General features: G+C 39.0%; 2 protein-coding genes across 3 annotated transcripts; one reads left to right on the top strand and one right to left on the bottom strand.

The window, feature by feature from the left end:
* Window positions 1-299: 299 nt before the first annotated feature.
* On the bottom strand, window positions 300-4,616 carry apex1 (APEX nuclease (multifunctional DNA repair enzyme) 1). Its single transcript, XM_084049852.1, has 5 exons — window positions 4,525-4,616; window positions 2,887-3,027; window positions 2,566-2,729; window positions 2,046-2,238; window positions 300-1,427 (listed from the first exon to the last, which is right to left on the bottom strand). Exons 2-5 carry the CDS (start codon window positions 2,951-2,953, stop codon window positions 913-915), a joined length of 939 nt encoding a protein of 312 aa, XP_083905978.1. The 5' UTR covers window positions 2,954-3,027; window positions 4,525-4,616; the 3' UTR covers window positions 300-912.
* A 910-nt stretch (window positions 4,617-5,526) lies between these two features.
* On the top strand, window positions 5,527-14,894 carry osgep (O-sialoglycoprotein endopeptidase). Of its 2 annotated transcripts, none has more exons than XM_084049791.1 (12): window positions 5,527-5,642; window positions 6,323-6,453; window positions 7,245-7,364; window positions 7,624-7,799; window positions 8,266-8,361; window positions 8,462-8,511; window positions 10,201-10,279; window positions 10,664-10,729; window positions 12,894-12,984; window positions 13,287-13,362; window positions 13,826-13,924; window positions 14,297-14,894. In XM_084049791.1, exons 2-12 carry the CDS (start codon window positions 6,339-6,341, stop codon window positions 14,334-14,336), a joined length of 1,008 nt encoding a protein of 335 aa, XP_083905917.1. In that variant the 5' UTR covers window positions 5,527-5,642; window positions 6,323-6,338; the 3' UTR covers window positions 14,337-14,894. The 2 variants fall into 2 exon arrangements, with proteins under 2 accessions (XP_083905917.1, XP_083905918.1); XM_084049792.1 differs by lacking the exon at window positions 5,527-5,642 and adding an exon at window positions 5,679-5,760.
* The last annotated feature ends 586 nt before the right edge of the window (window positions 14,895-15,480 follow it).

Raw genomic sequence — 15,480 nt, 5'->3', positions numbered from 1 at the left:
TGGGGAAAATGTCTTTGTAATTTGAAAATGGCTCCAGTCAATATAGTTACAATGTTGGGGTTAATTGTATAGCTCTACAAACTGTGTACAAAATTAAATGGTGAAATGCTAATCTTTATTTGTAAGTGGATTTATTCTGCTACCATTTATCTATTGAATGCCCCCAATGTACTGTATTGTTGCTGAATTTTCTTTACCAATTGTCATTAGCTTTGCAATTAAAGGAGACCACACACATGTTTAAATATGTGAGTTATATACCTTTCTAAATGCTTTAAGTAATTAAATAGAAAAGGAGATATAAATTCTATTTTTATTTATTAGTATGGGTACATTTCAGGACAGAAAACTTACAGGTTTGGAAGAGACATGTATATTATAACCTTACAACAATGTTCTGTCCAGGTGCTTCTTGTGACAAAGGCATGTTGAACTGGAATAGCCAGTCATTAACAGTTGGCGTCAAATAATTTGATATCAGCTTTATATATTTGTTTACGATATTGCCAAATGGGCTTGATCTGTAACGCCATGTTTAGGAACAGGTTACCGACTTTCTATTACCTTACATACATTGCCCTCTGACATCTTGTAAAAAGAGCCTCAATGTTTATGGTTTGAAAATAAGCAAGCCCGGAAATTACAACAGTATCATTATTTAATCCCTGAATCTACAGAAATAAGTACGTTTGGTGATTCATCCATGAGAAGTTACAGTAGACATCAGGGTTTATTCCCAGTAATGGGTGCTCCACTCAGATGTGTACATTGGCAAACAGAGTAGTTTCAGTAGTTGGGTAACAACAGTATATAAGAACAACGGTATATGGAACACACAGTGAAAACAATGCGTGGCTGCAACACTGCTATAAAACGAATGGGTTTATTCATCCACTTTGACCAGACAGTAACCTAAACAGCTATGTGCAGAGTGATGGGGCAGTGGTCACTTCCCATGGCTTTGTTTCGGATCTTGTTGTCGCATAGGCCCGGGACCAGCGCAGAAGAGAGCAGGAAGTAGTCGAGCCTCCAGCCCACGTTCTTGGAGCGGGAGTTCATCATGTAGGTCCAGAAGGTGTAAGCATTTGCCTGCTCCGGGTAGAGCTCACGGAAGCTGTCGGTGAAGCCGGCGGCGAGCAGCTGGCTGAAGCCCTCGCGCTCGTCCGGGGTGAAGCCGGCGTTCTTTTTGTTTCCTTTGGCGTTTTTCAGGTCAATTTCCTCGTGGGCCACGTTCAGGTCGCCGCACAGCACCAGGGGTTTGACCTTGTCCAGCTCGCTCAGGTAAGCCTTGAAGTCCACATCCCAGGTCTTGCGGTAGTCTAGGCGCACGAGGCCCCGGCTGGCGTTTGGCACGTAAGCTGTCACCAGGTAGAAGGTGGGGAACTCTGCGGTAATGACACGGCCCTCCTTGTCGTGCTCGTCTTTGCCTGGTAGATGAGTAGACAATCATTCAGCAAAGGACTTGCATGCACACATAAAATTTTGACACGGTGACACCTGATCTGAGGCAAATATCCAGATCTTACTCGTCATGATTAGGTGGCCACCCTAGAGGAGACAGAAGTCCCATACGATGGTAAGTTTAGGCTAGGTAGTTGGGTTTAATTAAGGCTAGGCGAGTTCTTTTGGAGCTTGAGAACAGTGTACATGTACTGAATATGCGATTAAATGCGAACGTTAAAGGGTGGCAATTGCCATCCCCTGGGAACCCAAATGATGCCCCTGATGTTTAAGTTTAAACATGGGTTTGCTGTGGTTAGGGTACGGATCAGGAGAGGGCTTTCCAGTGGGACTTCAGTCCATTCTAAGGTGGCTGTCTAGTGATGACCGTCTTACTGGTTAACCCTTTCAGACCGAGAACGCATTGTGTAATTTTAAGATTTCTTTGGCTATTCAAAAATAGCAGATCTACAATAGCTCAGCACTCTGTGCCGTGCTATGAGCTTGTAGATCTGCTATTTTTGAATGGCTCAAATAAATCTTAAAATGACACAGATGCGTCACCGGATTGAGGGTAAAAGGACTGTCTGGTGTCCACCACTCACCAATGCCATAGGTTACATTAACGGGTTCAGTTTTGCAGAGCATGGCCACCCCACTGTAACCCTCCTTCTCCTCAGAGCCAGCCCAGTACTTATGGGGATACTCTTCCATGGAGGTAATGTCAGCAGGAAGGGCCTTCTCAGCACATTTGGTCTCCTGCAGGCACAGCACATCTGGAGCCTCCTCCCGCACCCACTGGAAGATAAAAACAGACACACTAATGCATGACTACACTGATTTATGTATACAAATATATATTCACAATTTTCCAAACAATTGCAATATCTTTATTTTTAAAAATATATAATAGCAGACGTACAATTAAGCTTGCAGCGCGGCACAAAGTGACACGCTGTGAGATTGTAGATCTGCTATTTTTGAATAGCCTACATATAAATGGATAAAGTGGTTAAAATGATTGTGATGCCATGTTAACTACTTTTGCTGGGGTCCTCAAGGACCCCACTTTGAGAACCAATGATATACATGACCTCCAGATTCTCCACTTCACATCAAACTCACATCCAGACCCTTCTTTTTCACCCATGCCCTCAGCCCATCCACGTTCCAGGAGGTGATCTTCATGTTGGCAGCCCGTCCATCTTTGCTGGTCATTTTATCCGGGGGATCTTCATACAATATTGGAGCCTCTGGCTCCTTCGACTTCTTCCCTTTCTTTGCTGGGGCTGCGAGGTGAAGAACAGTGACATTCATGCCATGGACAGGAAACCAGCTTTTATATATAAGTTATTATGTAACTGTTGCGTGACAATCCTACAAATGTAATATTTTGCAGCCACTTATTCACTTATGTTGTCTTAAGAGTGCATAATTCAATATTACCAGTGCCATTTTCCTGATCTCCATCTACAGCCTCCTCTTCGGTATCTTTCTTTCCTCTTTTACTCATACTTGAATACACTCTTGCACCACGCACACTTTGCAGACACGCAACACGCACAGCTACACACAACAGCCGCTCCGCTGCAAGAGAAGAGGGAGGGTCAGAGGTCAACAGTTTATAACTACCGTAATAGTACCACAATGTGCACATGCCATCTAGTGCAGTGGTTAAAGTGGGGTCCAGGGATTCTCAGGGTTTCTTGAGGAGTTCTAAATGGACCCAGGTCTGTAACTAACTAGTGTACCCATAAGGGTAAGATTTTCCCTTGAAATCAAAAAGTTTGAGAACCACTGATCTAGTGCCACAATGTGCAAATGCAATATGCATTATATTATCTAAATAGTGCCACAAAGTGCACAACATGCATATATTATCTAAATAGTGCCACAAAAGAGCACAATATGCATATATTATCTAAATAGTGCCTCAAAGTGCACAATATACATATATTATATAAATACTGCCAGTGCCACAAAGTGCACACTATATATGTATTTGAATAGTGGCACAGTGTGCATATGCAATATGAATGTATTATTCAATATACAGTGGTGGAAGAAGTACAACAATTTTTTAAAAGTATCAATACCACAATATAGAAATACTCTGTTAGAAGTAAAAGTTCTGTATTCACATTTTACTTGAGTAAAAGTACAAAGGTATTGGCATCAAATTGTACTTAAAATACCAAAAGTAGAAGTACTCAATATGCAGAAAGTCTAATTTCAGTCTTTCAGTCAGCTCACCAGTCACCACGTAGGTGAGCTTTTAGATCGGCTATTTTAAAATAGCTGAAGTACAAAATAGGGCTTAGTTGGTTAATGTATGTTTTGTCTTAATAATCCAAATCTGCAAAGTAACAAGTAACTAAGACCTGCATATAAAGATGCATACATGCAGAAATGCATATAAAATAAATAATATAAATGCATATAATGATGCATACATGCAGAAATGCATATACAATAAATAATAGATAAATAATATAAAAGCATATAATGATGCATACATGCAGAAATGCATATAAAATAAATAGAAAAAAATAATATAAATGCATATAATGATGCACACATGCAGAAATGCATATACAATAAATAATAGATACATAATATAAATGCATATAAAGATGCACACATGCAGAAATGCATATAAAATAAATAATATAAATTCATATAATGATGCAGAAATGCAGATACAGTAAATAATAGATAAATAATATAAATGCATATAAAGATGCACACATGCAGAAATGCATATAAAATAAATAATATAAATTCATATAATGATGCAGAAATGCATCTAAAATAAATCATAAATAAATAATATAAATGCATATAATGATGCAGAAATGCAATGTGAGAGGATGTATTGTTGTACTTTGTTACAATGAATGAATGGGCCCACAGAATGGCAGCAGGCTAAGCTACAGCTAGTCTGACTGTGACAAAGAGATCTACTGGCTAACGTTACATTATTTGTATGTTGTTTGTTTGGTTTTATCATCAAAATGCAACTGCGATTAAATCAAAAACGTGTCGTTAAAGGGTGGTGTCTAATATTTCATTAAAAAATCTTACTTTTACGTTCTTCCACAATCGGATGTAAAGAAAACTATGCAATTGTTATGCGATGCGCTCTAGCCACACACACACACACAAAGCAGTGTTGCCACGTTTTACGAGACAAATAAGCCACATGAAAACAAGCCCATAAGAAGCGACTAGGCGACGGCTATTTTAAAATAGCAGATCTACAAGCTTGTAGATTGTGTGAGCTTGTAGATATGCTATATAAAAAAAATCTTTAAAAAGAAAATCGTAATCTTGGAATATTGTGGAAACATTTTAACAACACAAAAGTTGTTATGGGGTCCCTGGCACTAAATGTTTTCAGGTGGGGGTCCACGGACAAATTATTATGAATACATATTAATCTGGGGACTGGGGGTCCTTGATATGAAAATGTCAAGAATGAGAACCACTGGTTTCAACAACATTAAGAAAAAAGCCCAAATAATCAACTACACTTTAGAAACAAGCCCCAAAAAACGCAACCCTCAACTAATTTACAAGCAACTAAAGCAACTAAAAACAAGCCCAACGTTGCTTATAATAAGCGGACATGGCAACCCCGCTCCAGTCACAAAGCCCTCGTAACGTAGGGTGATTGAATTCGTTGCGCGCCGGTGTCGCGCACCAAAAAATGCCGATCTACAAGCTCACAACGGATGGCGCCACGACGCTTTGTGAGCTTGTAGATCTGCTTTTTGTTCGGCGCACGACATGGCGCGCACGCGCAGCCAAGGCTGTCCAATTTTTTGAGCACGTGTGCGCTCGTTCACTCGTTGTGCAGCGCTGGTGGTGGGTTGTCTAAACCAATGCCTGATGGATATTGAGTTATCCATCAATAAATATATAATATATATATATATATAACTGTAATTACGTGGATGCACAAAAGTGACGCGCACACTAAAAGTTAAACTGTGTTTATACACTAGTTTGACAGGACTGTTTAATGTATTTATTTATTTTAAGGCGAGGGATGATAAGAGTTTCTATTGTTGTGGGTCCTTCCGACTGCATGCTGGGGAATCGGAAGAAGTGTCGGTGCAGAAATTGAAGCTTGTTTAGAATTGTAAACAATCATTTGACTTGAATTGATGAAGACTATTGGTGTATAAAAAATAAGCAAGGTAGTTTGGCAGAACCCTAAGTTTATTTAGGAAGTACTGCTGTCCGTGCCATTGATTGTAAACTACAGTTTATTCAACTGAGGATTTTACATTGTGTGTAATGTCTCAGGTGGTAAAAGTACTCATCTTTTTTACTTAAATAAAAGTATCAATGTTGCAATGTTGAAATACTCCGTCAGTAAAAGTCCAGATTTCAAAATTTACTAAAAGTACAAAAGTATAGGCATCAAAATATACTTTAAAGTACCAAAAGTAAAAGTACCCCTAATGTATTTCACAGGTTTCAAATGTATAAAAATCATTTGAAAATAGGCAAAGTTTAAATAGGGATGAAGTGGTTAGTGTATGTTTTGTAATAATAATCCAAACGTACAAAGTAACTAGTAACTAAAGTTTTCTAATAATTGTAGTGGAGTAAAAAACACAATGTTTGACTCTGAGATGTAATGTAGTAAGAGTAAAAGTATAACAAATTGGAAATACTCCAGTAAAGTAAGAAATACCTCAACATTGTATTTAAGTACAGTACTTGAGTAAATTGACTTAGGTACTTTCCACCACTGAATGTCTCTGGGTATCTCAAGAGAGCAACACAGAGCACCGATATGGCACAAATGTAAGATTGTGTGTGTTCACTGTGTTGCCATTTAACCCCCCTGTCATCTTCTCTTTTATTTCAGTTCTTTAGCTGTCATCATGACTGTGGTGATAGGCTTCGAGGGCAGTGCCAATAAGATTGGCATAGGAATTGTGAAGGATGGGGTTGTACTGTCCAACCCTAGACGCACCTACATCACGCCTCCTGGCCAAGGCAAGTACCAGTGGTGGAAATAGTACTCACTGTTTGTCTGTGAGATGTAGTGGAGTAGAAGTAAAAGTATAGAAAATTGGAAATACTCCATTTAAGTAAAAGTACCTCAAAATTGTACTTAAGTATAGTACTTGAGTAAACGTAGTTACATTACAGTCATTTAGCAGACGTTAGTTACTTTCCACCACTGCAATGTACATACATATACTGTTGAAAGTTACCACGCTGCTGCTCAAAATATAGTAGTATAAGAGTCTCTGCTATTAGCTGCATAGGTCATAGCACATTTTTGTTTTCTACAGCTACATGGCTATGCCTTATCGCATATTTATGTGGCTCATGCCTCATTGCACACATATAAGTCTGCTATGCTGATGTGGATATTGTTGAAGGCTTGTACAAACTTTATTTTCATGCTTTAAAATCTTATTTTTCTTTACTATTACTATTGACACTGTAGCACAGTACTTTGTGGACTGCATTTCACATCTTGTACTTGAGTATTGACAAATAAAACCTTCTGGGTTCTCAAAACCTTTCAGCTTGAGACCCAGCAGATACTTTTGGTGTCATGAAAAATATATTTGAACATCTTTTGAAAAAAGAAAAAAAATGGTTGGAAACTATATTTAACTATTCTTGACGAATGTAACTATACTTAACTAATGTATATAATACGACACTGCTAAAGTCCTCTGAGTCTGTGTGTGCTGTGCAAAAGCGCTAGTAGTTAGTTGCACAAAAAAATCCCAGAATTGAAACTGATAACTTGTTCTGTTTCTTCCCATCAGGGTTCCTGCCCAGTGAGACAGCCAGACATCACCGTGGTGTCATATTGACTGTATTGAAGGAGGCGCTAGAGGAAGCAGGACTGAAGCCTTCTGATATCGACTGTGTGGCATACACTAAAGGTCTAAGATAATTGTAGATTCATCATTTTCAACCTGTTGTCCCTGTTTTGGTCATGTCATTATATTGTCAAAATGGTTAAAATACCTTTTCTATTCATCGTAATTTTCCCGAACAGAATTGAACCAAGAATTCAGATTGTAGCCATGTTGTACATTTAGGTGTCCACATGGGCAATGTTTTTAATTACAGTAAATCTTAATGAGGCTTTACTGTGTCTGCAGTGTTGTGTGGTTATCGTCTTCCTGCCTCTCTCCTCAGGACCTGGAATGGGTGCTCCGTTGGTAACGGTGGCTCTGGTGGCACGCACAGTGGCCCAGCTATGGGGGAAGCCCCTTGTTGGCGTCAACCACTGTATCGGGCACATTGAGATGGGCCGTCTCATCACCCATGCCAACAACCCCACTGTGCTCTATGTCAGTGGGGGAAATACACAGGTTAGTAGTCTAAGCCTTAAGATTTTCCTTAGAGTTAGGCTTCCAGGACATGTTTAGGTTGTTAACATTTTACTTGGCTGATATCGTGACAAGGTGACGATAAACACAAAGCAGATGTTGATATTTGCTACAAAGAGGATTTAAAAATACATGGTTTTGATGAAACTCTACCAGCCAATAGCATATTTTCACCATGCTTGGCTAAGGCTCACCTTTGCATACGCATTTGTTGTTTTAGAACAGAATCAGAATCAGGTTTATTGTCACAACACAGGTTTACAAGGTAAAAAAAGTGGGTGAAATTCGCTTTCGTACATCGTTCCCGAGGATTGATTGGCATGGTTCATGGAAACATTTAATCCACGTCAGAGGATGCTGGGTCATTTCCAACTGTTACTCTTTCTGAAGAATGTCTGGATTATCAGCATCAACTTTTTTACGATTCTTTTTTTCTCTCCCTGTGGAGGTCATTGCATACTCAGAGCGGCGATACCGAATATTTGGGGAGACTATTGACATTGCAGTCGGAAACTGCTTGGACAGGTTTGCCAGAGTGATTAAGGTGTGTATCATGATTATGTTCATCAGAAAAATGATCTGTCTCATGTGATATGTGTTCCATAATATTTCCATCCCTCCGTTTGGAACCATTTCTGGTGTAGATTTCCAATGACCCCAGTCCTGGTTACAACATAGAGCAGATGGCCAAGAAGTGAGTACCAGCATTCCTTTATTATTTGCTTTAAATTGGTTGGCCGATATTGGCATTTGTTGTCCGACGTGCTGATATGAAACTTTTTACCGTACATAATGCTTAGGAAAGATGGTTGGAGTCTTTTTATTTCATAATTGTTTTATACATGGTTATTCTTTATGATTGAATTCCAAATTAAGTTTAGTGTTTCACGACTGATATAATTTAGGACAATTACATTTATTGTTAAACTGTAAAATGTGCTGCCTCCATTACATATCTTTTTCACAAGTGTTTGATAACTATATTTGAAGGATCATTGAAGAAACGTGTGAATATTGTATATCTATACTGATATCGGAATTTGTTATATTTTCACATTTCACCAATATTTCTTAATATTGGTATAGGCATTGGACTTACAAATCTAGTATCGGTCGACCTCTATAAAATCTTTCTGTCTGAGAATGGCTCATATACACTTGAGTTTACTAAGAAGAATGAGTTCAGAAAATATTACCTGGGGCTTATTGTCTCCTCCAGGCCGAATGGCATGGCGAGAGAGTATGTTTTGCCCCCTGTCCGTCCGTCCGTGTGTCCGTCCGTCCTTCTGTCTGCGAGCAGCTAATCTCTGCCACCGTTGGCCCGGTTGCTGTGAAACTGCGCACACACACTCCCTGGATGCCACAGCAGAACCTCTGCCCCACTTTTTTCAGATCAGACTGTCATAGCGCCACCATGAGGCCGACCTTTGCAAAACACATTTTTTTATATTACTCCTGCAGATTTTCTCCAAAAAACACGCAAATCGGTACACAGTATCTCTATAGCCATGTGATCAACATGGATCTGTCCGATTTTCCATATTCCATCCTGTTTGGCTAAGATTGTCTTCCAAAGTTTGCAGGATTGGTTCATTTTTAACAAAATGCCTCAAATCATGAACGCAGAATGCAAATTCCGTGAGATTTTCCACGTAGATTCCCCACTTGGCCCAGGAAGAAATGCCATTTGAAAACGTTCACGTTTTTAGCTATAACTGCACCGATCTGCGTGAAACTTTGCATGCAAACTCCTTAGAGGCCAAGGAAAAACCTTTGCCCTGCATTTTTTACATATGTAAGCACTGTAGGCTATGCCTTTAGGAGCCACCAGGAGGCTGAGTTTTGTAAAACACATTTTTGCTCTTACTCCTTCAGATTCTGTCCAAAAATCACGCAAATCAGTACACAGTATCTCTAGAGTCATGTGATCAAGATGGATGTGTCCGATATTTCATATTCAATCCTACTTGGCTTCCAAAGTTTGCAGGATAGGTCCGCTTTGAACAAAATTCCTCAAATCTTGAACGCAGTGTGCAATTTCCGTGAAATTAGGCAGCGGAAGAAATGCCACCTTTATGCAATACTTTTCACATTGGCCTGTTATAGCGCCACCAGCAGGTCTAATTTAGCAAACCACATTCTTGCAACAAAATGCCTCAAATCATGAATGCAGTGTCCGATTGCCATGAAAGGCCTGAGAAGAAATGGCACCCTTTTCACATTGGCCTATTATAGCGCCACCAGGAGGCCATAATAACCTACCTGACCTGGCGGAGACTTGTGCTCCGAGGAGCACTTTTTCTAGTTAGGTCTGATTTAGCACCTTTTTTGTTTGTGTTTGCATTTAGCACTATTCAAATTTCTTTTCAACACACATTTACAGGGGGACCCAATATGTGGAGCTACCATATACTGTCAAAGGGATGGATGTCTCATTTTCAGGGATTTTATCTTTCATCGAGGTAAATCAATTGCACTTTTTTAACATATTGTGCAGTCAAAGCAGCTGTCCTGTTGGATGACACTCACCCGTAAGATGTGTTCTGAAGTGAACTTAATTGTTTAATTACAAATCTTGGAAGTTTGACACAGGGCAATGATGATTAGCTTTGTATATAATTATAATTTCCTTCCCTTGCACACAGCCTTATCTTGGCTAAGGTTTGTATTCAACCAAGTTTTAATTTGTATTATCTTTGCATAGTTTGTATGTATTTTTATGTATTCTCTATTAAGCACAGTGGATTTCATGGTGAATGCTATGCAAATATTCTCGATGTAACTTTTTTTTGCGGTTGTGGTCCAGGTGCAATGCATTGCAATCCTAACGTACAATTTCATTGTAGGAGGCTGCTCACAAGATGCTGAGCTCTGGACAGTGTACGGCAGAGGACCTGTGCTTCTCCTTGCAGGTCATAATCTATTTTCCTTATAATAAACCAGTTGTTGGGTTTGTATCCGAATAGCAATTTGCATTTTTATCCTCAGGATTGTTTTTTTTTTTACTATGATTGTTGACCCTACACATCATTGATTAATTGTTTCACTGACATCATTGATAATTGTTTCATTGAATTATCAATAGTATAGCGGCAATGTATCAGGTACCTTCCATTCATTATGTTGATAGATAGACCGGTGAGACCTGCCCTTTTCTATATATACTCACCCCTACACGTTCTGGTTCATGTATATGTACCTGACGAAGTAGACCGGTAGGTTGGAACATTGTACTCCAATCTAAAGTCATTCTGGGAGCTTTGAAGGTGGTGTGCGTATATTTCTCCTGTTGCTCAGAAACAGTACACACCCATTAATCCATCTATATTTACCCCACCACTAGCCTCGATCTCCAGGCTTTTATTGTTTAGTTTTGCTAAAAAATAAAAGCCTGGAGGAGCGCGTCGGTGTACCGGGTATGGGAAGTGTTTAATTTCCCCAACCAACCAGAGTGCAGTGGGCGTCGCTCGTAATGTTGTGTTAACGGGCGGGGGTTGACGGACAGATCGGTGAACCAATGGGATCAGGCGCAATCTCTCCGCGCCTCTATACACCCGCCCCTCTATACCCGAAAACAGGAGCGCTGGTGCAGCCTACCCCACCACTGTCAGTTGCCTTCTAACTGGTCCGAATTTGTGTGCCCAACTGAAATGCTGCTGTTTACTGTACGTGGGTGTTGTAAGTGCAAGGATTTCACTGCCTGCAATGTTGCAACAGCTGTATAATAAATGTGAAAAACTTCATACTTAAGTTATTGTTTTTTGGTTCATTGTGTGACCATGTTTTCCCTTCCTCACCTACAGTATAAGGCATACTTTCATTGTTATGCAGACTATATACAAATATATAGCCCAACAACCTTACAAACCTGTCAAGTTTAGTTAAATGTCTACTAGCAGATACCTGTATAAACACTGGATATTGAATAATTTCCTTCAATGTAACGCTGACATTCTCTGAGAAAAATGTGTCCTGATCAACTTACTTTCTCAAATTCAATCATCACTTGGTCAAACAATGGTCAAAATGTAATGTTTTGTTTGCTTTTACCTTTTTCACTTAATTTAGTTGTATGCCAATTGATACCTCCCACACACATATCTGTGATGTCACTGCTGTTGTATCCTACTGACTCACCTACTGTACCAGACCAGTGAGGAGCCCCCACCGGTAGGACGTAAAGTCCTACGCCTTCCGCCCAACACTCCCTTCTGACAGGTGCCGCCCCCAGCCCGTAGGAAAACGTGCAGTGACATTTATCAGCCTCCTGCCCGGCTTCCTTCTCCCAAACACGGGCCAATTGTGTTCTGTAGACACTCGACAAAGCCGGATGCACCGCGGTGGATTTGAACCCACCGCGGTGGTGGCCAGGCACTTTACCACTGCGCCACCTGAGCGCCAAAGACATGTTTTTATCCTCTCAGAAATATACACACTTGACACATTCATGCTTTTATTTCTTTGTGACTTGACTATTACAATGTATTTTTTGGTGAAAAATACTGAATAGGCTCCAAATTTTACAGAATGCTGCAGCTAGACTTTCTACTAGAAAAAAAATAGAAAAGCCTTCTGTTTTACCTTGCCCTCACTGGGATGCCTGTCTGTGTTTAAAGCATTTCATGGCCTGGCCCCATATTTGAGTTATTAACCCCTTTCAAGCCAGTTCTCAAGCTTGCTAAAATAGTGTCTTAGGAAGCATCACTTCCTAAAACTTACCGGTAGTTTACTCAAAAGACCTTTCCATAACTTAAAATGCAAATGTCATTGATTTTATTGATTCAACAACTGATAATGTTGTTATTTCATACTGCACTTTATATTTATGTCATTGTGTTTTTACCCTGTTGTTGGTTTTATGTTATTCAGACATGTGCTGTATGAATAACGTTTATTATATTAAAACATTGATAAATAACAAACAAACAAACTTTGCTAATTTGGCCCAGGATACGTGTAAGAATTTTAATGATCCAGCCATCCCATACGCCCCCCTGCTCATGACTAATGTGATATAGGATAGTAGATATTATATAATCACATTTGTATGTTCAACCTGTAGTGTGTTCTCTGCAGGAGACCCTGTTTTCCATGCTGGTGGAGATCACAGAGAGAGCCATGGCCCACTGTGGCTCCCAGGAGGTCCTCATTGTTGGGGGAGTTGGCTGTGAGTACCCTGTACTGAATAACCTTGTTCCCTAGCCTACTTATTGGAGAACGTTTGGAACAAGGCCTTTGAGATGTCTGTCAAAATGTCAATATATTCTACGATTTTCTATTCTGTATACAGTAAGTAAGTGTACAATATATCACCAGTTAATATATGTATGAATGTACATCCATCGCCAATGGATAATGATATATGTACAGACTATCAACAATGAATATTTGACCGATATACAGTGTACTATATGTACAATGTTGGTGAGAAGAAATAAAGGTCCCCCAACTGTGTGTTTTAATGTGCAGGTAATCTACGGTTGCAGGAGATGATGGAGAAGATGTGTGAGGAGAGGAAAGCAAAGATGTTTGCCATTGATGAAAGGTATGCCAGTGTGTCGAGGCCAGTGGTTTTTCAACCACCAGTGGGCAAGCCAAAATCTCAAAGCACACCTTTATTCATAGCGAAAATAGCCGATCTACAGGCTCACAACAAGCTTGTAGATAAGCTATTTTAGCTATTTTTGAAAATGTGTGAAAAATAAATAAAATTACAAACACATGATAGCCTACATGCCCCAAATATTGACGAAAATATCATATAAGCTCACAATGTATTACTATGCGATACATTGTGAGCTTGTAGATTGGCTATTATTCGCTGCGTTTGCCTATTTTGGGCAGTTTTTAAATAAGAATCTGCCCAAAATAGGGATACCAGGGTGGAAGTGGTTAATTTATAGTAGTGTATAATTCGGTGCTCCAAATTGTGCTGTTGAATTGTAATCTTGCGAGCATTCTGCTACAGGTTGAGTACAGATAACATTGTGTTTATTATGGTCTTACAGGTTTTGTATTGACAATGGAGCAATGATTGCACAAGCTGGCTGGGAGATGTTCAGATCCGGCTACATAACAAAGTTAGAGGACTCATGGATTACCCAAAGGTATGTTTTTCTTCATTTAACCCAGCCACTGTAGACAACGCCAGTGAATTAGAATTACCAGTAGTGAATATACATTACTCAGTAGAACATGTAGACCAACTACAATCACCGCAATGGTGTTAGTTATTGTATTAACATACTCTACCATACAGATTTCAATATACTGTTTTGTTCACTTAAAAATTATGGATTGCAGATATACTTCATCAACAGTGTCAGGTGGTGAAAGCTTTTCAAAATAATAGTGGTTAACAACACAATAAATGCCAAATGCTTTGACAAACTACAACATTGTTTACTGTTTGTGGGTGTTATTATTCATGTCTCCACACATGCTGTTGTCTAATCTAATGATGTCTCTCTTGTGCTCAGGTACAGAACAGATGAAGTGGAAGTGACCTGGAGAGACTGAGAGGATAGAAGAATACAGGGTTTTACATCTACTAGCTTCATAAGAATATTAAACGGGAATTCTAAAAGAAAATGACTAACCACTTAAGTCTCATGTACTGTGTCATCATACATAACATTGTACATAACGAAATAGCAAAAATAGCCGATCTGCAAGCTCAAAGATGCAACATGCCGTGATATTGTTCATCTTTTATATTCTGAAAAGTTGCTCAAAATGGGGACGCCAGGTTAATTGTACTTTAAGCTGTTACATGTTAATGCTGGTTTGAAAAGTGGAAGTGATTATCACCTTGTACTTACAAATGTTTCAGTTTGGTCCAGATGTGCTACTGCTAATGTGTGGAATTTAATGTTTTGTTTCTTTAGTGTTTTTTTCAAACTTTTTTTGGGGTGTGAGAAAAACTTTCAAATAGATTTTCACCTATGACATGCCCAAAACATGGACAGTAATTGAAAGTGCTAAAAATATATATTTTTTACAGTATAGAATGTGTCTCTGTACTGGGAAATTAGTGCAGACAAAGTACTGTAGAGTAAATAAAAAATGATTGATACGTTTTTGTGTAGTTCAATGTGTGGTTGTCACAAAATGTGGGATTGGGAACCATGGGCAACACCACATGAAGAACTACACAACACTCTGGCATACCTCCTTATTTATCGCATCTCAATGAATATACAATCATTTTCAGTGGTGGAAATTAACTAAGCACATTTACTCAAGTACTGTACTTTAGTACAATTTTTAGGTACTTTTTTACTTGAGTATTTCCAATTTTCTGTACTTGCACTTCTACTCCACTACATCTCGGAAGCAAATATTATAATTTTACTCCACTACAATAACTTTAGTTATTAGTTACTTTATACATTTTGATTGTTATTACAAAACCACTTCAGACACACACACACTTTGGCAATTTGAAAAGATCTACTTATATTTGTATACAATACATTCGAAAACTTGTGAAATGGGATCTGGGATCTGCATAATGACTACTTTTACTTTTGGTACTTTAAGTATATTTTGATGCCAATACTTAGGCAAGACTACTTTTACTCAAGTAAATGTTGATTACCAAACTTGTACTTGTAACAGACTATTTCTACAATAGGGTATTGATACTTTTACTTAAGTAAAA

The sequence above is a fragment of the Gymnoscopelus microlampas genome, assembly GCF_963454915.1.
Source record: "Gymnoscopelus microlampas genome assembly, chromosome: 23".
NCBI lineage: Eukaryota > Metazoa > Chordata > Actinopteri > Myctophiformes > Myctophidae > Gymnoscopelus > Gymnoscopelus microlampas.
Note: the sequence above shows the minus strand (reverse complement) of the source record. Positions and strands in the feature narration are given on the sequence as shown.